The following is a 24,218-nucleotide window of genomic DNA, read 5'->3' as shown; positions in this document are numbered from 1 at the left end:
CTCTCATGTTCGAACACATTGGTTCCTGTTCCTACCGTTAGCATTTTAGTACACGGGTTCTTCTTCCGGACACGTTATTGTTGCATCAGCATCCAACCATCCAGCACTGTGGCCATGTCGACCTCAGGAGAGCCAGGTACAGTAAACAATATTTATTTTTCACCTTAAAGACACGTAAGTTGAAAATCAGTGAGAAGGTTATGACTAACTGTCAAAGCCAATAAGCTAACACTAGCTTTATTAGCTTTCTCGAGCTGTGGTGCTGCAAAGCCTTCGCTAAAGGTACCCTGTGAGTGAATGATAAGCCGAACCCCCTTTAAAAATCTGGCTATTTAAACTCCTAGTCGATGAAGCTGAATGTAACCGCAAAAACGCGCAGGTCAATGAATAAGATTCAACAGATGTTCTAGATTTAACGGCGACACTGTTCGCTTCAGTACACGTATCCCATATAGCAGTGTTTTATTTAGAAAACTCAAATGTCAGGTGTTGAAATTGGTTCCGAATTTTGAATAGTGTTTGGTTGGGCGTGTTCTGTAAAGGGAGACTGTACCAGGCGACTGTAACTTAAACTAAAACTCTTTGGGGTAAAGGGATATAAATATGAGAATGAAATGCAACAGGGCATAGCATGCTGGTATAACCGCAAAACTGTAGTGTATGACCTAAAATAAAGACATTATATTTATTCCGTTTAACGTTACTCTGCCTGAACTGTTGCAGACCAGCTTGTCATCTTTAACAGGTTCTGGGCAGATGTTGTTATACATCCTGGTTGACTGCGGATAATATTGATTGTGTTAATAATAATGTTAGTTATGTTAAAATTGTGTATATATATATGAACGTGTTTGTTCTTACTTTCAGTTTTTCGCAGTTGCATCATCTAGTTTGATCAGTTTCATTTTGTTTCACCCATCTCTAAATAACTTGCATTTAAGGTTCAAGTATAAAATGTCCTAATACCCTGATGAAATCACTTTTTTTTTATCACTTATCACTTCTGATTATTATTATTATGTAATGCTGTTTTTTTTTTAGGTAATTAATTAAGGATGACATGATTAAGGACTGCATTGAAGTCTATCAGCATGTCTCCAGATCTTTTATGCATAAGCTGCCCAAGAACCACATTCAATTTTCTGTTTTGGAGCACATTTTTAATCAAGATCATCCAGACAAAGTTGTGATATGTCATTTTTCCATCTAGGTCTACTTTTTTTGTCACTTTTTGGTCAACCCCTATTTGTGTCTATACTTTGTGTTACTTTTTTTTGACTTTGTTTCATTTTCAATCTTAGTATTTAACTGGTCATGCAGGGTGGAGAAAATAAATTTTAAGTTTCAATTTGACTTTCTGGGTTTCACTCTTAGTGTGTGTTTGGAAACTTCATCCAGTCCATTTCAGTTTCACTCTTCATTTCATTTCTGGGAATTGTGTTTTGTACAGACAGAAAAGACTTTGTTTATCATGGATAAAGAAGTGTTATTGCAGGGGGTGGAACTGATTTACTGATTGATTAGTATTTTGGAACTTTTATATATTAGTTTACTTACTTATCATTATTATTATTTTTTTTTTTAGATCACACTTAGAGCCCATTCTCCTTTAGTGTCACATTCTCTCTGTTTCTGAGCCCTTCAGTGACATCCAGCACCATGGCCAGAGACAGTGTTGTTCCTTATAGTTGTTGTCAGACACATGTTGCAACATCTGTACCGTAATAAAACAACACAAATTCTCCTTTTACTCAGTCATGAGTGCAGTGTTCCATCTGTCCACGGCATTCAAAACATCATTTGTAGATCTACTTTTCTCTAAAGTTCTAACACGATACTGAGAGGAGAGAATTCTAAAGGATTACACTCTGTCAAAGACTGGAATATGTGCCTGTCTGTTCTTTTGGGACACCGGGAGTTTGTGTCATATAATTCATAGGATTTCAGTTCAGTTTGAACTTTTATCTTCGGCTACATAATTTGAGTTGGGAGTGTGCCGACCTGCTGCTAAACGCAGTAGGTCTCGGCTGTGGTAAACTCTCGGTGCTGTTGTCAGTGTTTTCCTCAGGCTGTTGCAGCCTAGTCTGTAATCCTTCTGCGAATATTTGCCCTCTTGTTTCTGCAGCCTTTGAATATGGCTTCTTGCTTCAGATAAATGAGGAGGCCGCACTGGCAGCGGCTCTGAATGACTACCTAACGTCGCGCAGCTACCTGGCTGGGTTCAGCCCCTCCCAGGCCGACCAGAAAGCCTTTAAGCTCCTCCACAGGCCCCCAGACCCGCAGCATGTCCACGCTCTGCGCTGGTACAGACACATAGCAGCCCTGCAGCAGGACCTCCTCCACCCTGAGAGCAGCAGTGAGTAGACAGACAGCTGTAGGCATGAACAGGCTTAGACGAGGGCTGCACAATATATCGTTTTTTTTATTGTGATCGCGATATCAACAGGACGCAATAAAGACATCGCGGAAGGCTGCGTCATATCGGGAAAGACACTCAGAGATTTTTTTGTGTTCGTTGAAAGAAAATATCAGCAGAAAAACTGCACTTTCAAATGTTAACTGTGATTCTTTTTTCAGTGGTGCCTTTTATATTCAATTCAATGTTCAATAAAAGAACGTAGGAAGTGATTTCCTTTCATTTGTTTTAAATTCAACAACCACTTTGTTGTATGTTAGCAGAATACTAAAAGCAGCAGAAATAAGTTCACTTTAATATCTGTTTATGTATCGCAAGTATGTATCGCTGTCTGAAAAGAGAGAGAATTTTTTCATACTCCATGCGGTAAAATCATGAGACGAGCTTCTAGAAGAAGTTGTGCGTTCCCCTAAAAATTAATTCTTTTAAGAATAGGTTGGATGCATTTTGCCTGTCAAAAGGTCTAAGGTATAATTATAACGCTTGTCAGTAATTTATGTAACTTATTTATGAATTGTTAGAAAATTTCAATCATGAAATTAATGTGTTTCATGAAAACAACATGTTAAAATGTCAGAATGTTTTTCAATAAATTTCATTAAGTAATATCGTTATCGCGATATTCAACAAGGTCATCGCATGTTGCATAGTTTCCTCATATCCTGCAGCCCTAGCTTACACGTGATCACGATGTACCAGTCTGGATGTTGAGGCAGTCTGAGGTCCCCAAGGCAGGAAACCTTCTCGTTGATTAAACTACGTCTGCACAACTGCGTTTTCATTTTTACGTGGCGGCGCTTTGAGACTAAAAACAATCGCCGTCCATACAAGAGTTTTAGCTCCAGTAGCAGAACTAATCTCCATCCATATTAACACGTCTGACAGCGCATATCACATGACCGTTCACACACACACACACACACTGGACATGTCAGTGCCAGGAAGCAGATTGTCTGACGTTACTCTGCGGTTGAAAATCACGGATGTGTATAAGTTGAAAATACAGAAAATACTTTGGAGAAAGAACAACCGAGAAAAGTAAGAAAAGGGATTTATCCTCTTGGAGTGAGGACGAGGTGGAACTGTTACTGAAGGGTCTGTAAGCTACCTAACCGATAAGACTGACGGACGCGCGTCGTCGTTTCCAAAGGTCTCTGTTTGTGTCCGTCCAGACTACAAAGCAACACTGGAAGTTTTCAAACCAAATGGGGGCAGCAACGTTTCCAAATGTCGTAGTGCGGACGCCAGGCGTAAACGTAGCAAAAGATATTTGTTTTTTAACCAAAACGTAGTAGTGTAGATGTAGCGGTAGGGCTGTGCAATTAATCAAAATGTAATCATTATTATGATTTTGGCTCCAAACGATCACAAAAACAGAATAATCACGAAAAACAATTATTTAGCTCATTACGTGTTGCAAGTAAACTCTTATTTTCTCGTGTTCTGAATGAAAAAATAAAGTTTAAATAGGAAAAGTATTAAGGCAAATTTCACAGATGTATGTGTTTTTTTTTCTGTTGATTTTATTTAACTTTTTCCACTGTTTTTTAAATTCAGTAATTGCAACATCTTTCCAGAAGTTAACGAGTAATCGTGTCAAATTATCGTGATTTCAATATTGACCGAAATAATCGTGATTATGTTTTTTTTCCATAATCAAGCAACTCTATGTAGCGGGAGCGTGCCTATGTTCCCACAGCCCTATGTTCCCACATTTCTAAGATTTTCTTTCTCCAAAATTAGGCCCTATGTTCACCTTACCCCTAACCCACCCTAACCCTAAAGGGAAATGTAGGAACACAAGACCTCATTTTGAAAATGTCCTAGAAATATGGGAACATAGGGGCTAGTTTTCAGTGAAAAAAAAAAGTCTTAGAAATGTGGGACCATAGGGCTGTGGGACCATTGGGCTGTGGGACCATTGGGCAGTGGGAACATAGGGCTGTGGGACCATAGGGCTGTGGGACCATAGGGCTGTGGGACCATAGGGCTGTGGGACCATAGGGCTGTGGGACCATTGGGCTGTGGGACCATAGGGCTGTGGGACCATTGGGCTGTGGGACCATTGGGCAGTGGGAACATAGGGCTGACCCCTCTGTAGCCACCCCTCTGCAAACCCTGACATGCATGAACCCAGAATTGTTTATCATTTGAATGAATCCAGTTTCAGCTTTCACTCCTCTTGTCAGTCCTAGCAGCATGCAGCGTATGGGGCCTGCAGCTGAGCGCACAGGAGAGTCGCTTTATCACTGTTTAAACAAAACGTCAGCAGTTTTGCCCACAGGCACCTACCCAAAGAATAGGCCTACCTGATGTTAAAACGGCTTTGCAAACACAGAAGTGTGACATTTACTGGAAATTACATATCTTTTATCTCAGGCTTGCACTGTATGTGTTCAAAAACATTTGAATATATGATGTGCTCTCCTCGCTGGGTGTTTGGGCGTTTGCTCTGTGTGGCTTTGACCGCTCATTTCTTTTATATGGCTGCATTCCTTTGAGAAGAAGATGACCCTTCGCTTTTCTTTTGCGGCATCTGAATAACAGAACACATGAGCAGATTCTACTCTCTTTTGTGTGCCCTAGCCCAACTAACCTCAATACATAGCTTGATCATTTCTCACACTTGGAGGCAATTATTGTTGCATGTGGCAAATGTTTTACTGGATATTGGCGCTAAGGTAATACGCATATTGATAATGATCATTGGGGCACTATCCCAAGTTAAATAAGTAGAGCTAAAGAGAATTTCTCTCCTGTTCAGTGATGTGTTTACTTTGGAGAAGAAGACATTTTAATCACTACAATAATGTGTAAATCTGTAATGCTTTACTGTTTATGCACAATGATGTCAAGATTTCCTTCCAACGTTTTACATTCAGAGTGATTCATACTTCAGTTGCAGGTAAAAACAAATGAACAACTGCAGTGCATTTTGATGTTCAGTGGCATGAGCCTGCTTAAAACATGTTTTTAACCCTCCTGTTGTCCTCGGGTCAAATCTGACCCGTTTTCAAAGTTTCTGTATCAGAAATATAGGTTACTTAAAACCAAATGGCCTCAAAAATAACATGGATGCTTCCATACAACGCTTTTGCAAGTAAAATGAAGGATCGGATCATTACTCTCATTGAATTGTCAACTTTATAGCATTGGAAAAGAAATTGAAATAGTTTCAAAACAGTTTCCTGACTAAACGTTGACATTTACCAGTCTGTGATCCACTCCACATCCTCTGATTTTAATTGTTTGTCAAAAGAATTCATAATTTGTGCTCTTTTTTTTTTAAACTCAGAAAGTAGGTATAAGTTAATATTAATGAGGTTCATTGACCATGAATTCCAGAAATAAGTGTAACACTAGTGGTAATAGGTTGGAATGAAGTTGGCTAAGAAGATGTAACACAGAATGGGGTGATAATTTATAGACAAAACAGAAGAAGGACAACACAAGGGTTAATGCAGCTAGATGCAGTCTGTGCTCTGCAGCTTTGGCTTGAATTAGATTTCTTTTTTAGGAAATGCATTTAAGGAATATTGGTCACCGTTAGTATATTAATTCATGAGTCAAATAGCACAAAATGATCTGCAATTACACTGATCTGATTGTTTCAGATTATTTTTCACTGGTTCCAGTATTCTTTATTTAGTTTGATAGTACATTTAATATCTTTGAGTTTTGGACAATTTGAACTTGCGTTCTTGGGAATTGCATTGGGCATGTTTCTGATATTTTACAGACCAAAAGATGAACTGATGATAAAAAAAAAAGAAATCAATAGTTGCAGTCGTAGCTCACAGTAATGGTGTATTACAGATGCAAGGGGGCAAGAAATTCAGACCCATATTAACCTTCCTTCCAGTGTTTCTCTCCTTCTGTGCAGTTCTGTGGTTCTCCAACTAATCTGGATTGACAAAATGTATCACATTTTAAAGCACCATGTGTAGATTTCTGTGTGGAAAATAACAAAATTCAAATCCTAGTTACGGTTTTGTCTCCTGTTATATTAGACAATCCAAATTACAATTGGTACAGTTACAATCCTACGCAACCTAGTGGCTTTAAATGCTCGTGTACAGCATGAAGGATGGCAGAGAACATTTTAAAACTGGCAATTTGATGTAGGAAAATGGTCACTTTAGATAAGCTTTTTTCTTTCTTTCTTGATTTCAGTAAAAGGGAAGCGGGTGCAGCCCCCTTGGTCTCCACCAGCAGGAACAGAGGTTCCCCGACTCCGACTCTACAACAGCCTGACAAGAGCAAAGGTAGGCTGGAGGCAGGGGCGTAGCCCTAATGTCCAACATGAGGGGGACAGGTTGTTCAGGAGGAGGGTTTTTACTCAAATATCCTCTCCCATTTGTCTCTCCAAATCACAGATTCCAGGTAGCCTACATTTCATTTGTGATTGATGGAAACACTGACATTTTTCCATAAACCATTCCATACTGTTTTCACTGCCACATCTCGCCCAATAGGAGGATCTGCTAACATTTGAACTGGCCACACGAAGGTGGAGCAGGCCAATGAACCACCTATGTGGTACTAAGGTCATTAATATGCAAAAAGACAAGACATACAAAAAACTTCTAAAATTGGTTTGTAGGAATAAAAAGAAGAAGAATCCACGCCAGGGTTGAGGGAGGTGGGGGGGATTCTTTGGGGGCATGCCTCCCCCACCTTCCCGTGAGAACTTTTTGGCTGTAATAGCCCACATTTGGTGGCCTCTGGCACATTATAATGCCACTATTCCATCAAGTACACTTACACTTAAATACACTTCTTAATTATTGCATATTTTAATGCGTTTTCCTCCCTATATTATTTTTATTATATATAATTTTATTATTGCCTATATCTATATGAGTCTATCAACCTGAGTGACGTGCACACTCGCCTACTTATGGTGCGTTCAAATTCTTATTCTTTATTTTTTAAAGGACAACCCACATTAATTGACATTTCTGTAAATGTGCCAGTGTTAGCCAGCCGGCTAATTTTCAACGGTAGTCCTTTGGCAAGATGGTTTTAGACCAGTACAAGAAACAGCAAGACATTAGTACAGGTTAAACTAGACACAAAGAAGTCAACAAGACACCACACAGACAGAAGTCAACAAGACACCACACAGACAGAAGTCAACAAGACACCACACAGACAGAAGTCAACAAGACACCACACGGACAGAAGTCAACAAGACACCACACAGACAGAAGTCAACAAGACACCACACGGACAGAAGTCAACAAGACACCACACAGACAGCTAGAGCAACAAATCAGCTTTCTCAGTAAGCCATGCAGGGCTACAGGAAGCAGCAAGACATTAGCACGGTTACACATCAACAGTATAAGAAGCCATGCAAGCATCAGAACACAGCCAATCAACACAGACACGGTTCAACCATGCACAGCAGTAACAGGCAGTAATAAAAAGATGAAATAGGCTACATCACTCATGAGGGAGGCGTTAATACAGCACAGGTTAATAGTTACTTTTTCATACATACCCAAGAAATGCAGAGCGGGCTATATTTGACACCGGGCAGGACATCAAAATCAACTCAGACGTGTTGTAAGTGTGGGGGACAGAGGGCACCGACATGGAAAGTGCAGGGGGCACGTACCCCACATACCCCGTGTCCGCTACACCCTTGGTTGGAGGCAAATATCAAATCCTTGTCAGTGTTTGTGTTCTTTGTGGAAAGTGATCGTCCTAAATTGTCTCGAAAAGAATAAACTTCTTAACGTACGGAGCACAGAGAAACCGATTTTAAGTTAGGACGCAAATCAGTCCATTTGTTATTATTGAACATGCTGTGTTCTTCTTGAGGCTTCCCAGACGCATAGAACGCAAGGTGGTAATTCTAGTTAGTTGCTTAGTTTCTTTTATCAACTTACCAACTTTATGTTTCAGGAGCCGTTCGTTCCCCAGAGAGGGAATAAAGTCACATGGTACTGCTGTGGACCGACAGTGTATGATGCCTCACACATGGGACACGCCAGGTAAAAAAAGAAAAAAAAAAAGTAATGCCTGTTCAAGTTGTGAGTTTCATCCTTAATTGTGCAAAGTTACTGTGTTTGTTTTGGTGTAACTAGATTTTATTATTTTTTTTTTCTAATGTGTCTCTTTGTACAGGTCCTACATATCTTTTGATATTCTGCGAAGGATACTGAAGGACTACTTCAAGTACGATGTCCTCTACTGCATGAACATCACAGACATAGACGACAAAGTGAGTATGATTTAAGCGCTGGGTATACTCGAGCGCGACACCGCGCGCGGGCCGCCGTAGATGGCGCCCCGCGCGCTACGAGCACGCACGTTAGACGTTTACGCTCAACGCATTGTTCGTTGCAGTATTCTCCGAAACACCAGAGGGCGCATGGACAAAATAATCTGTAAATAAGCAAGAAGTAGAGAAGATGGGCGCCTGAATAGCTCACCTGGTAGAGCGTGCGCCCCATGCACAAAGGCTCAGTCCTTGTCGCAGCGGCAGCGGGTTCGACTCCGACCTGCGGCCCTTTTCTGCATGTCATTCCCCCTCTCTCTCTCTCTCTCTCTCTCTCTCTCTCTCTCTCTCTCTCTCTCTCTCTCTCTCTCTCTCTCCCCCCTTTCACGTCTTCAGCTGTCCTGTCAATAAAGGCTTAAATGGCCAAAAAAGAATCTTAAGGCTGTTTGACTCCCTGTGGTCTGTACATGAAGAATCACACAGATGTTTGTAAAGACAAACCTGCTCTTCCCAGCCGACCGCGTTGAACTGAGCGTGGAGCGGGCGCGTGGTTAAAAAAAATTCAGAGGCACGCGACCACGCACCGCGACAGCTTGCGGAGCCTTCGCGCTGGAAACGACAGCCGTGGTGACGTCATTTTATGGCTCGCGCCCGTAACACCGCGGCGACCATAAATTAAGCTTTATTCTCCACTGTTTTGTACTTTAGAATTTTTTATTAGGGGAATAACAAAAACGTTGCATTCATTTTTCTAGACTTGACCTTAAAGGGTTAGTTCAGATGTTTGTTCAGTGTGGTTATATGAGCTACTTCTCCATAGTCAGTGTGTTAGCTACAGTAGATGGAGGTCGGCGCGCCCCCAGTTTGGAGAAGCAGGCAGGAGTATCGACACGGAAGCTAAGCTATGTCCTGCTGTGGACGGGGGGGGGGGGCAGCAGCTAAACCCATTTTAGACACCTAAAAACATCTATCTGTCAGTTTCTCTTAAGTCATAATGATTCACTTTTTTGGGCTTTATGTTATTTCTCCCTCTCAGATCATTAAAAGGGCCCGGCAGAACTACCTCCTGGACCAGTACAAGGAGAAGCAGCCACAAGCTGCTCAAATACTGCAGGACGTCCTGAGCGCCAGAGGGGTGAGAGCCAAACTCTCAACTAGCCTTTGATACGATGATAAGAGCCTTGCAGTAAAGTATATCAGATCAAATGTTTGGGAAGCAGAGACTGGTTCAAACAAAGGGCTGGGATTGGTCGGACACTTTGTCTGTGATTTGAAGCAGCAGAGACACTATAGCCCCGACTCTAAGCATGGATATCTTCTGATGAATTTAACTGTTGAATTCTAATTAGATTAGAGAGAGCAAGTATGAACTGACGGGAATGTACATGATCACAAAGATAAAGATTAGAACAAATGTAAAACAAAGATGTATTTCAGCAAAAGGAGTAAACGTGAAATCTTTTAGGTGAGGAAGTAAAAATGTGTTCCATGCTACAAAGATTTAAAAAAAATACATGGCATGAATGGCAATGTGTATATGAATGGGAATGTATTTTGTGTACTTTTTTTGCACATACTGTATGTGTGATAATATGTATATAAAATACAAAAAATAGTAATAATACATTTTCTAAAAATGATAATATCCTGAGGAACCTAAGAAGAAAATAAGAGTAAAATAAAATGTAAAAATGGTTGGTGTTATAACCAAATGCTTCAACCTACACCTTTTCAATCAGTTTTTTTTTTTTACCATTTATGTTATGTAAGTGATGTTGTGCATTTGTGTGAGTGAGTGATTGATTGAAATAAACTACGGTAATGTAAACTAAAATCATAATACTGATGATTATACAATTTATAGACTCGACTTCAGTTAACCTGTAGGTTTCTGACTTTTGACTTAAATGCTCATGTGCATGTGTTACCTTTCAGCCCTTTCAGGCCAACTTGGCTGGGACGACAGACCCAGATAAGAAGCAGATGCTGGAGAGGCTGGACGCCGCGGTTACAGCCGCTCTGCAGCCCCTGCAGGCAGCGATGGAGGGCAAAGCAGCAGACGAGGTCGTACGACCTCTGGCACAGGTAAGACTCACCGAGCAGACGAGGCGTTCCCTTCAGTCGCTTACTGCAAACCCTTAACGTGAATTAGTCATTCGCCATCGCTTTGTGATTCTCATCTCTTCAATTTATAGACTTGGATTAAGGGAAGGGTTTGACATTTTGGGAAATACAGATGGACACATCGATACCACTCTCACATCTGCACGCTAAATATGAAGCTATCACCAGCAGCCAGCTAACTTAGTTTAGCACAAAGACTAGAAACGGTAACTTGTTTGATAAATTGGTACAGAAACTCTACAACTAGTTGCCAGGCAATCTTCTCATCTGACTCTGGGCAAGAAAGCAAATACGTGTATTTCCCTAAAATGTTGAGCTGTTCCTTTTTAAGAGAGGGTTGTGGTCTGGGCGCCCAGATAGCTCAGGTGGTAGAGTGCGCGCCCATATATAGAGGTTTACTCCTCAACGCAGCGGGCCCCGGGTTGGACTCCGACCTGCGGCCCTTAGCTGCATGTCATTCCCCCTTTCTCTCCCCTTTCATGTCTTCAGCTGTCCTATCAAAATAAAGGCCTAAAATGCCCCAAAAAATTATCTTAAAAAAAAAAGAAAAAGAGAGAGAGGGTTGTGGTCTAGATTAGAAGTATTCCTGACAATTGCAAAAGAGTCCATCAAATAAATTTCTCTTGCTACTTAATATAGTTGACAGAATTTTCAACTGTCATGTCAGTGTCATGAACACATGACACTGTCATGACACATGAACCCTAACCATAACCATAACCATAACTTGTCATGACAAAACCGAATGACTAAAAAAGCATTATGTCATAAATGTTTGACTTGTTTATAATGTTTATGACACGTTCATGACAGTGTCATGTCACTCTTATGTAGATACCTTCAAGTAAAGTGTAACTGTTTAATTTATGCGGTTTACAACAACAGTTACTTTGCAGTAAGTGAACTTGAGAAAGTGAAGTATTTAATATTCACAGTTTTTTTTGGAATAAACATATGACGTGCTAAGTAGCTAGCATGAACCGTGTTAGACGAACAATTTAGTTTAGTCTCATTCGGGCTGGAATACACAACATTTAAAATTATCAGCCTCATATTTGCTTTCGATTGACTGATAAGTATTTCTTCTGTCGTGGCAGGAAAGCAGTGACATGAGAAAATACAGTGTATTGGTAGATAAATTGAGGGGAGGAAAATACAGATTTCCAGGCTTTATTTAACTTTATTTATTAACTTTTGTTTCTTCCAAGGTGCTGTTGGAGAACTCCAAGGACTTGCTGGCTGATTGGTTGGATACGCAGTTTGGAAGTCAAGTCACAGAGAATTCAATCTTCTCCATTCTCCCTAACTATTGGGAGGGAGAGTACCACAAAGACATGGACGCCCTGAATGTAAGTAGAGGCACAGCAAAGTATTTTCTAAAGTCCTGGTCAAGCAAAAAAAAACAAAAAAAAACACAAGGAGCATTATAAGAGGGGGAGAAATAAAATGATTTGGTGCAGCCGGTGTACAGTGGTCCCTGCCTGGTACTAGCTAACCCCTCAGTCACATTAGCTACAAGAGACAGTGACAAAGCAGCAGGCTGCCATTCATTTTCAGTGGGAGTGGCCATTTGCCAGCGACGAGCTTGCGGCTGCCACGGCCAAGGCGGGGCCAAAATAGACAAGTCTGTTTTATGCAAATGCTGAGCAATGCGACAAAGCGACTGGCAATCGGAGCGACTGGCAATCGGAGCGAAGGCATCGTGCCGTATGTACGTTGGTTGCTCGAGTCGAAGATAATCATTCAAGATGGCTGAAACGCTTCAGGACATCGTATTTCTGTATATATCTGATCTGTTTGGCATTTTATCTCATATATTTTGTTACCCCTATCGAGAAGTAAATACTTTTAAATCCAAACATTGTCAACATTGTTCTTGTGACTTGACAATACCTCTGAAGTGACTTGTTAGACCTCTTGCAGATACTAGGCAATAGCATGCTACTTTCAATAGAGAAGCGTCGCCGTGTCAAACGTTCACAGGAACAAATCGATCAAACTTTAGTTCCGCAAAGCTGGGAGAAAATGGAGGAAAACCTTATTTTAGTGGTGTCCACGTTCCCGGCCCTGTGCAATCTAACCTTAATCTAACGTATATCTATGGGTCTATCCGCAAAGTAAACAGAGGGGACGTGCTTGAAGGTAGCACCAGAGAATTTCTGTTTACTTTTGCCAAGCAACCAGGAGTAGGCTAGGCACGCCCAGGAACGCCCATCAAGAGAGTGCATGTCGCTGTCTTTTGTAGCTAATGTGACTGTAGGGTAATAGTTCATCCTTCCTTTGAAATACATCGACTTCAAAATAGAGATGGCCCGATACCATTTTTTGCTTCCCGATTCTGATACCTGAACTTGCGTATCGGCCAATACCGAGTACCGATCCGATACCAGTGTGTCATATATTTTATTATGTTTTAACAACCATATACTACTATCCCTGTATGTGGATAGTAGTATGTGATATTATATCTATCTTGTCTGTCTGCCTCAAGTTAAACTCTTTGTGAAACATGAACAAACACAAGCAATGAATGCCCCAGAACTTTCGGTTATTCTCCAGTTTGACAGTCAGTTATAACGGAAAAACAACATAAATTAACTACTTTAACGTAAATTTTCTTCAGGGCTTTATTACGTGGTATCGGATCGGTGCATTAACTCCACTACTTCCCGATACCAGCGTATTAGGCAGTATTGGAGCCGATACCGATTCTGGTATCGCAACATCTCTACTTCAAAAGCAAAGCATCTTTGTGTGAACTAATGCCTTAATTCTCTCTATATTTTTCTTACTTTAAAAATAAGTTTCTAATAAAAGCAGCCTGCTTTGATTCTATTCTTTGTGAGTTTGTTTGTCAGGTACAGTAAATATACTAAAGGATGGTCTGATTTTTAAGATTACATTGCATCAGAACAGTTGGGCTTCCATAAATTTGCATGCAAAACCAAAGGCCTTAAGAATGTGGCAAAGTATGAATGTGATCAGTGTAGCGTTATAAAACACAGTTTCAGGGTTTATACTATGAAATGCCATTTCAGTCAATATTAAATACTGACTGTAAAATAAATCCTAAAATAAATCAATATAAATATATGAGTCAAACAAATAAATGGGTTTTAAATAAAAAAAACTGAACTGTATTGACTCATTTATAGATTTATATTTTCATGTATTTATGTTAATTATATAATTTATTTATTACATATTGACTGAAATTATATTCCATATTGAACAAACATTTTTGGATTCACTTTAAATATAATTATACACAATATGTTCTATAAGTATGTGGACAGCCCTGTCTTTAGTTTGGGCTAAGCCCCTTTGTTCGTCTGATGACAAAATCTTAATGCAGCAGTTTGGGATACTTAAGGCCAAAATAGTTTACACACATTTTGTACATAAATTGTCTTTGTGACCCCCAGGTTCTTCCCCCAGATGTCCTCACTCGAGTCAGTGAATACGTGCCTGAGATCGTGGAGTTTGTGAAGAAGGTTGTCTCAAATGGTTACGGGTGAGGAAGAAACTACCAGTGTCTACAATTCATATTACATCCACATTGTTATTAAAGGACAAAGCCGGCGCAAAATGAACCTAGGGGTTAATAACACATGGATACAGAGTCAATCGTTCTCTGGGATATGTTTTCATGCTGATCGAATGTGACCAGTTTTAGCACAAACCGCTAATTAGCTTATAACGCTAGGCGTCGGGGCACAAGTAAAGTAAAAAGAAATCGCTATTTTTATACCACTAACCAGGCTCAAAATATCACCACACTTACACGGTAGCATAATGAGGGTCCCTACATGGAAACCGAAGCATTGAGAACTTTGTAAGTGTACGGACAGTTTATTAAAAAGATAGTTTAGAAAGACAGTACCGTTCATGCATACATGCAGTCACGGTCAGTTGAACGACGAACGCCGTGCTTGAGCTATGTTACTGGTTACTGGTTGCACGGCGTTCGTCGTTCGACTGTTTTCCCAAGATGGCGCCTGCCTGTAAACGTGAACGGTACTGTCTTTCTAAACTATGTTTTTAATAAACTGTCTGTACACTTACAAAGTTCTCAATGCTAATGTGGAAGTGTGGTGCTATTTTGAGCCTTGTTAGTGGTATAGAAATAGCGATTTCTTGTTACTCTAGCCGTGCCCCGACGACTAGCGTTATAAGCTAATTAGCGGTTTGCGATAAAACTGGTCACACTCGATTAGCATGAAAACAAATGCCAGAGAACGGTTGACTTGGTACACGTTATTAACCCCTAGGTTCATTTTGCGCCGGATTTGTCCTTTAACAGGACAGTTTTAATTATTGGGGTTTTCTGATGTTTACAGGTATGAATCAAACGGTTCTGTTTACTTTGACACCTCGAAGTTTGATGCCAGTCCGCAGCACTCGTATGCCAAACTGGTGCCAGAGGCGGTTGGAGATCAGAAAGCTTTACAAGAGGGAGAAGGTAGATATTTTCACATTTCAACTACCAAAACTGTTTTTTACTAGGTTGTCTGGGATTATAGCAGCTTTCCAATGACTCTGATGGCACACATTTTAGTTTGTAGGAAAATGAAATCCACATTTTAGTTTTGGTGCCTTCTTTGAGTCGGCAAAGTTAGTTTTTGTTTTGAACAATTTGAAATATATATATATATATATATATATATATATATATATATATATATATATATATATATATATATATATATATATATATATATATATATATATATATATATAATTATAATGAATAAATAAGGATAAAATGAATTTGAAATGAGATGTTGAAAAAGGATAGGAATGGAATCAGATAATTGAAGTCTTTACCATAGACAATTTGTTCACAAAAGCTATTAAGATTAAAGGGAAAAAGGGACAAAAAACAAGCACCACTAACATCAGAGAGATTTACACTCTCCTTCCTCACTTCTGTACTTTTCAAAAATATAGCTTTTGTATCTTTTTTTAAATTGCATTATATTTATACTGTCATGTTTTCACGTTTACGTTTCAATTCAAATCTTTTAAATCTTGCATGAATGCTGAAGATGGATTTCTCTCTGTAACTGTATTACTCTTTTTATAAGTCAGTTATGATAGTCTTGTTGGTCTTTTCTGTACCTTGTGTGGCCCTGCAGGTGACCTGAGCATCTCTGCTGACAGATTAGGTGAGAAAAAGTCTCCCAATGACTTTGCCTTGTGGAAAGCCTCTAAGCCTGGAGAGCCTTCATGGGATTCTCCGTGGGGGAAGGTGAGAGTTAAATCTTAATGTAGGTGCGTTGTTAAACTGATGCATTACTTGTACAACAAGGATGATAGATTGCATATTCCAGAAAGTCAAAAATTGATGCAACATTAATTGGTTCGGCTCTGTTGAATATTTTGAAATTGTAACAGGGAAGGCCGGGCTGGCATATTGAATGTTCGGCCATGGCTGGCTCCATCTTGGGAGAGTCCATGGACATCCACGGTGGGGGGTTTGATCTTCGATTTCCCCATCACGACAATGAGTTGGCTCAGTCTGAGGTACAAAAGTAAAGTCTTTCTAAGATGTTTATTGACAATATTTGCTCCTGTTTGTCTTGTAAAGGTGCCATAGGTAGGATTGTGAAGATCCAGGACTTAGCCAAAAAATTTGAACATCGACAACCTCTCAGTCCCTCCCCCTTTTCTGCTAAAGCCCAAAACGGTGTCCTAAGCCCCTCCCCCCAAAAGGGAGAATGAATGCGTGTGCATTAGCAGTGATTGACACGCAGTTAGACACCCCCCCTGGCTCTGATTGGTGCATCTGAACAGGGAGCTGTGGATTTTTGCAAATCGCACCTGTAGGTGTTGCCTTTAAATGACCTGCTTCATGTAGTTCTACTGGAACATAGGGTCAGTTTCAGCAAATATGACAGGAAGTTAGTTTTATAAGTCTTACCTACTGCACCTTTTAACCACTTTAACTAAGCCCAACATTTGAAACATGTACGGTATGCACCAAGTGAATAAAACACCGATAACATTCAAACAGTAGTTAAAGATGATTAACTGTCATGTAACTGGCCATTTCCAGTCCAAGAGAAAGTGACCGAGTTTAACCACCATTGGTTATTGTCTTCACAGGCTTTCTTTGAGAACGATTACTGGGTCAGATACTTCCTGCACACCGGACACCTGACGATCGCAGGCTGCAAGATGTCGAAATCCCTGAAGAATTTCATCACCATTAAAGATGCCTTGGCAAAGAACACAGGTGACCCATCTGGTTCTGCTTCATACCACTAATGTTGTAGACACCTGTTGTTATTTTTATTTTAAGTATATGCCTATTCTATGTTGCAACTTTTTCTGCAAGACTTTCCGCCATTGAATCAGGCTTTCTCCATCTGAAGGGACGTGTGCTTGCATCTGCATTTGTAGAACAGCCAATAGGAACGCCCTCTCGCTCTGAAATGACATGTGATTGGCCAAAGTCTCCCATCACAGGCTAGATTTTCTAAAGCCTAAAAACTCCCTAGAGGAGGTGCAGAAGTCTAGTTTTCTCAGAACACTTGAAGTACAATACACTGAGAGATTATTATGGAATTGTTGTTCAATGATGCCAACTAATAACTGCCTACCCAGCTTTAAGTTCCTGCAGAGGGCATCTGGAACACGTCTTTAGCCGCTGTGTCAGATAAATGACAGCAGAAGAGATGAGTTTGTTAGTGTTAGTTTTAACACTCTTCTTTTCGTCCTCCTGCAGCTCGTCAGCTCCGTCTGGCTTTCTTGATGCATTCCTGGAAAGACACCCTGGATTACTCCTCCAACACAATGGAGTCGGCCGTCCAGTACGAGAAGTTCATGAATGTAAGGGACGATATGACAAATGGGCTTTTTAGTTTAGAGGTGGTATAAATCTTGAGAATCAGTTGTTGTTTTTTTAAACTAATATGCTATTTGGTGCCCCGATTAGATTAGATCAGATTAGATTAGATCAGATTAGATTAGATCTGATTAGACTTTAGTGATCCCAAATTGGGAAATTTCAGTGCTACAGCAGCAAAATATAAGACACACATACAGAATATACAGGAAATAATAAAAAGGATAGAATACAAGAAGAACTATTCAAAAATAAAGATAAAAAATACAAAGGAAAGGATGTACAAATGTATATACATGTGGCGGTAATCATAATGTACAACCTACTTTAATAGTATTTATTTTCATGTAACAGGAGTTCTTCCTGAATGTGAAAGACATAATGCGCGCTCCTACTGACATCACCGGGCGCTTTGAGAAGTGGGAGGCAGCAGAGGTGGAGCTCAACAACAGGTAAGGGAGTAAAGATAGGGAGAAAATATGAGAGACAAAGCTCCTTAACAGGTTTAACCTCCTGACATTTTCCCACATGGGTCAAAACAGGATTGAGACATCCGAAGATCTTGATGTTTAGTAAAAAAAAAAAAAAAAAGAAAAAAAAAGAGAGAACCTACAAAAAACAACTGAAAGCCAAACGGTTTCTTGTGTTGTTCAGTTTCTACGACAGGAAGTCTGCCGTCCACGAGGCTCTGTGTGACAACGTGGATACCCGCACCGCCATGGAGGAGATGAGAGTGCTGGTCGGCCTTAGCAACAGCTACATCGCCAGCAAGAAGAGCGCCAAGCTGCGGCCCAACCGCATGCTGATGGAGAGCATTGCCGTCTATCTCACCAACGTGATGAAGGTGAGCACGTTTTAACTGCTACTTTTCATGCAAGAAACTGCTTTAATAGTCTTAACTGGAATGCAGCAGGCACATGGGACACTAATTAATAGGGGTGGGGGAAAAACATTGATACAGTATAGTATAGCATAGTAATCTTTTATTATGCATGTGTTGGTCAGTTTGTCTGCTTGACAGTCCAATTTTGCAGCCATAAAAATTTAAGTGAGATGAATAAACAGAGACTTAAAAATATGATTTCTTGTATGAAATAATCCTTTTTTTTTTTATTTAGATATTTGGTGCCATTGAAGGATCGGAGCCCATCGGTTTCCCAGTGGGAGGACAAAGTCAGAGCATTGATGTAAGTAAAGGGACACTTTTCTGGGTTTTCTGTTGTTTTTTTTTGTCGATTATTTCATATATTTCAAAAAGCTGCTTGCCGTAACTATCGTCATCGTGTAAAGCCCGCCTCAAAGGTTGTGATTGGTGCCTCTATTTGGAAAAAAATTGGAAATGGGCTTGAATGGGCTCTTGGCCAGACTGACCTGCAGAGCAAATCTCAAATTTGCCGGAAGTTCGTCAGGGTTTACCCAGGCTAGTCAAAGCAGATTTTCACACCAAAACTCAAAGTAACAGACACCAAATAGTTAATGCTCAAGCTGTGGGTATTGAAATGACATACAGAAAGATAATGTTGCTGCTGTGTTTGCCAGCTGGAGAGCACAGTGATGCCGTACCTCGCAGTGTTGTCAGACTTCAGAGAGGGAGTCAGAAAAATTGCCCGAGAGCAGAAAGGTAAGAACTTGTATTTTCCATTTGTGTACAAAAGATGCTAATAATTCAGTTCTGCATTGTTGTTTTTTTACCTCATGTTAGTGTTGAGACATTTCTTAAAACTTTTTACCTAAAGGGTTTTGCTTCAGGGTTTAATTAAAGTCCTGTTTTGAATCATCTAGTGACGGAGCTGCTGCAGATGTGTGACGTTGTCCGTGACGATACGTTACCGGAGCTCGGCGTGCGACTGGAAGATCATGAAGGTAACAGAACTGAAAACGTCAATATTCTAATCATGTATTTTTGAGGGAAATAATGTTAGCTTTGAGCAGTGTTGTAGTCAAGACCACATAAATCGAGACCAAGTCATCACCCAGACCAGAGTGTAACGAGACCGATACTTTGAGGGGTCGAGACCGAGTCAAGACCGAGACTTTGAGGGGTTGAGACTGAGACAAGACCAAGACTTTGAGGGTTTAAGACCGAGACAAGACCAAGATTTTGAGGGGTTGAGACCGAAACAAGGCCGAGACTTTGAGGGGTTGAGACTGAGACAAGACCAAGACTTTGAGGGGTTGAGACCAAGACTTTGAGAGGTTGAGACCTAGACAAGACCAGACCAGGGCGAGTCCCACCCTGCATGACACGATAAAATGTGTAAAATGCATAGGCACTCCTCAAATTGATCTGAAAGATCCACATTCCCATTAAAAAACACCCCCAGAAAACAAACTAAGATCCTTCTTCATTAACCTCTTTTATTGCCATAACACACAGAATATACACAACTAGCTGTTATATGTATAGATAATATTCGTTTTCTTTTAGATGTTGTTTTGGAAATACACTCAACTAAGGTTTAGGTAGCCATATTGTATTACCGAGGATTTGGCTGACACCTCCCAGACAGCAAGAGCCTCTTCTCCTGTCTCCCACATTCACTTTCTTGGGAGAGCGTGTTAAGGGGGACGGGGGTTAACAGTTACAATTTTCATATTAGAAATGAGTCAAGTTATTGACTCGTTGCATTTGAAACAGGAAGTTTAACATCCAATCACAGTAATGATGTGAACTCATAAATCAGACAATGCACAGGTCATTTAGTGACATCACCGCAGCTGTGGCCGAGTAGAAATGTGGTAGATACCGAGACCGAGACCTTCAAAAAGTGGTCTTGAGACAAAGACCGGTCTTGAGTACTACAACACTGGCTTTGAGTTTTCATGCATATCACTTCATTATTTGGGTAATTTTGTTAAAATAAATTTGTTAAATAAATCACTATCGATTTATCTGCCTATTATTTTCTTGATTAATCAAGTTTGGTCTATAAAATGTCAGAAAATTAATGAAAAATGTTCATCCCAGTTTCTCACAGTCCAAGGTGGGGTCTTGTTTTGTCCAAAACTCATATTTTAAAAACAGAGGAAAGCAGTAAGTCTCCTTATTAGAGAAGCAGAAAGCAGCATTTACATTACTTTAACGATTAATCGATTATCAAAATAGTTGGCGATTATTTCTCGTCGGTCGACTAATCGATTAGTCGACTAATCGATTAGTTGACTAATCGTTGCAGCTTTAAAATAAGCAACTCTGGCATCGAAGACGTAATTGAAAAAGGTTTAAAAATTAGCATCAACACAGGAATACTTTGTCTTTTTTGTAATACTTGTAAAGACGTAAAGGCCAGGGTTAACTGGCTGAGTCTTGATGAAACTGTGACTGTGTTACAGGCCTGCCCACGGTGGTGAAACTGGTGGACAAGGAGACATTACTGAAGGAGCGAGAGGAGAAGAAGCAGGTGAGGGAGGAGTGGAAATGCCTATTTTAATTGTAACCACATTAGTTACATCCTAAATAGTTAAAACGCAATGGGTTTCCTGTTTGGAGCACTTTGTGTCCTGTAAATCTGGAAGCATTTCCTCGAATTTGACAGGCGAGAACAGTCAAATGGCATCTGAAAAAAAAGGTTCTGCTCCTTTTTCAAAAGTTTTTCAAAAGACACAACCACACAACACAAAGGCTCATGGGTATAAGGAGAGGGAAGTTTCCATCTTTCTGCCTGGGAAGCAGAGCAGAACAAAATAAAGTCTGGACTGATAGTGCTACCAGTTTTTTTGTTTTCTTGCCTGGCATGAACACCACAAAAGGTACAGTAGATTCACAATCTGGCGACCAATAAGTCAGTACACGTGTTTCATGCTTCTTGTAGTCCGTGCGGTCGGGGCGGTGTGGACTGCAATATGACACAACTGCGTCCTGGGAAACTGTGTGCGGAGGGTATGAGCGCCTAGCCATTGGTGCACCTCCAAGATTTTGAAACAACGCGAACACCGCGTTGAAATGATTGGCTACAGAAGAGGAGAAATGCATTCTTTGAGCCGCAATCGGTATGAATGACCAGACGGTTTGCGGCGACTATGTGTGCCGTCCGCAGCACCCTAGTCTACATATCGACGACGGAAATTCCCCCGGATAGCCCTCATTTCTGAGGACTATGGTTAACTGCTCCTCAGATCTCTGCAGGGTAAATCCAGACAGCTAGCTAGACTATCTGTCCAATCTGAGTTTTCTCTCGCACGACTAAAACTACTTTTGAACGTTACACGTTCCACCAAAATAAGTTCCTTCCCGAGACTATTCAGCAGAGGCGCCGTTGCTCCGTCCGGCGCTAAGCAGCGCCCCAGACGATTGGGATTGGGATTGGTTTAAAGACATGCCAATAAACCAGAGCACGGTTTTTTCTCCCATCCATGAATGCTGTGTGAACTAGCCAGACCTTCCTCCGCAACGCTGTGGAGGAAGGTCTGGCAATGCGAGACTTGCAGCGCCCTGACTGCGCTAAACGCCAGAAGCATAAAACCTGTTTTAGTCTGTGTGACCGTTTACAGTCCGTGGACAACCGCACAACACAGAAAGACCGGAGGAAAGCATTTCAAAAACAAAAGGAAAGCTTCAGACTATTGTTTTTCTTCTTTTACAGATGGAAGAGGAGAAGAAAAGAAAGAAGGAAGAGGCTGCCAGGAAGAAACAAGAACAAGAGGTCACTCATAAAGAAAAAGTTATGTTTCTCTGATATATTGAACATGTTCACTTACTCGGGTCTCTTACTGTTTCAGATGGCCAAACTGGCTAAGATGAAGGTCCCTCCATGTGAAATGTTCCGCACAGAAACCGACAAGTATTCCAAATTCGATGATATGGTAAATCCCTCGTGTACTTTTCACTCTGAATTTCAAAATAAATATTTTATAGCATGATTACATTGCCTTTTCTTTTCCAGGTGAAGAATTCTTGTAGTTTGATTAAAGAGAATTTACACATTCATACTAATTTGAATTACATGGGCCTTAGTGGGTTTTGTTTTATGACAGGAGGAAAAACATGAACAAAGCCAGCAATATGGTTATTATGGATTTTGGTACTGTATGTGTCATTTCATTACGCCCTCTTTTTCTGAATTTGTTAGAGCACAAATCCGGCGCAAAATGAACCTAGGGGTTAATAACACATGGGTACCGAGTCGACCGTTCTCTGGGATATGTTTTCATGATAATCGAATGTGACCAGTTTTAGCCCTAACCGCTAATTAGCTTATAACGCTAGTTGTCGGGGCACAAGTAAAGTAAAAAGAAATCGCTATTTTTATACCACTAAAAAGGCTCAAAATAGCACCACACTTCCACGGTAGCATAATGAGGGTCCCTCCTGACCAGTTGAACGATGAACGCCGTGTAACCAGTAACAGCTCAAGCACGGCGTTCGGCGTTTGACTGGTCGTGACTGTTTTCCCAAGATAGCGCCTGCTTGTATACTTTCTAAACTATGTTTTTAATAAACTGTCTGCACACTTACAAAGTTCTCAATGCTTTGGTTTACATGTAGGGATCCTCATTATGCTACCGTGGAAGTGGGGTGCTATTTTGAGCCTTGGTAGTGGTATAGAAATAGTGATTTCTTTTTACTTTACCCTCATGCCCCGACGACTAGTGTTATAAGCTAATTAGCGGTTTGCGCTAAAACTGGTCACATTCGATTAGCATGAAAACCTATCCCAGAGAACGGTCGATTCAGAACACATGTTATTAACCCCTAGGTTCATTTTGCGCCGGATTTGTCCTTTAACCGGCACCTGAGAATTGGCTCCACCAGCTGATGGAAACACATTCATTTGAGTTTTCTTTTGCAGATTTTCTGGAAATTGGGTGACATTTTGTGCTACATTGAGATGGAAACTTATCAGAATGAACTTAAGACTTGTTGCTTTGTTGTTGTTGCTGTCGACAGGGTTTCCCCACTCACGACGTTGAAGGGAAGGAGCTGAGCAAAGGACAAGCCAAGAAGCTGCGCAAGGTCTACGAGGCCCAGGAGAAATTACATAATGACTACCTTCAGATGAACCAAAATGGCAACTGATTTTGTTTCCAAGCTTTTCCAAGCCATCCATTCTACAGAAAACATTCAGAATAAATGTTTAGGCCAGAGATGCTGGGTCATCGTTTGTCTCCTCTTTATCTGTTTGGGATCAGAAAACAACATTCAAAAAAACTGCAAGTGATTTTTTTTTTTTTTTTGTTTGTTTTTTCTTTTCTTACTGAAAGACATTAAATAATCAGTCAAAATGAGAGAGAAAAGAAATGAAGAACCAGGAGAGATTTCCTCCTTTTTTTTTTAGGGCAATAACTGAAGTAAGGTTTCATGACGTGACAGTGTAGCAGAGTGCTAACTCATTAGCACTCGGCTACACGGTCTCCAAATGTTTTCTACATTAGTGATGTTTTTTGACGGAAACTCTGAGAACACTGCCTGTCAGTTAAAGGATTACATAGATTTTCTACTGTATTGAGGATTTAACTTTGTGTTTTAAAGCTATAGTGCGTAGTTTCTGTCGCCCCCATGAGGAATTCCAAGTAATGACAACAACTTTGTCGGAGCATCCACATGATACAAGCCATGTATGCAGTTGCTAGTAGCCAAGGAGGACACGGAGGATTAAAAA

The 24,218-nt window shown here is 40.5% G+C and overlaps 1 protein-coding gene across 2 annotated transcripts; it reads left to right on the top strand.

Moving 5' to 3' along the window:
- Positions 1-2: 2 nt before the first annotated feature.
- Positions 3-23,703, top strand: cars1 (cysteinyl-tRNA synthetase 1). Of its 2 annotated transcripts, XM_039794516.1 has the most exons (23): positions 3-136; positions 2,126-2,356; positions 6,590-6,681; positions 8,330-8,418; positions 8,552-8,648; positions 9,682-9,780; positions 10,581-10,730; positions 11,978-12,118; positions 14,195-14,283; positions 15,110-15,231; positions 15,908-16,020; positions 16,167-16,295; positions 16,878-17,007; positions 17,500-17,603; positions 17,974-18,071; positions 18,274-18,463; positions 18,738-18,806; positions 19,159-19,240; positions 19,402-19,482; positions 20,953-21,020; positions 22,203-22,262; positions 22,339-22,422; positions 23,507-23,703. In XM_039794516.1, exons 1-23 carry the CDS (start codon positions 115-117, stop codon positions 23,633-23,635), a joined length of 2,469 nt encoding a protein of 822 aa, XP_039650450.1. In that variant the 5' UTR covers positions 3-114; the 3' UTR covers positions 23,636-23,703. The 2 variants fall into 2 exon arrangements, with proteins under 2 accessions (XP_039650450.1, XP_039650451.1); XM_039794517.1 differs by lacking the exon at positions 2,126-2,356.
- The last annotated feature ends 515 nt before the right edge of the window (positions 23,704-24,218 follow it).

This window comes from Perca fluviatilis, chromosome 3 (genome assembly GCF_010015445.1).
Source record: "Perca fluviatilis chromosome 3, GENO_Pfluv_1.0, whole genome shotgun sequence".
Lineage (NCBI taxonomy): Eukaryota > Metazoa > Chordata > Actinopteri > Perciformes > Percidae > Perca > Perca fluviatilis.
Note: the sequence above shows the minus strand (reverse complement) of the source record. Positions and strands in the feature narration are given on the sequence as shown.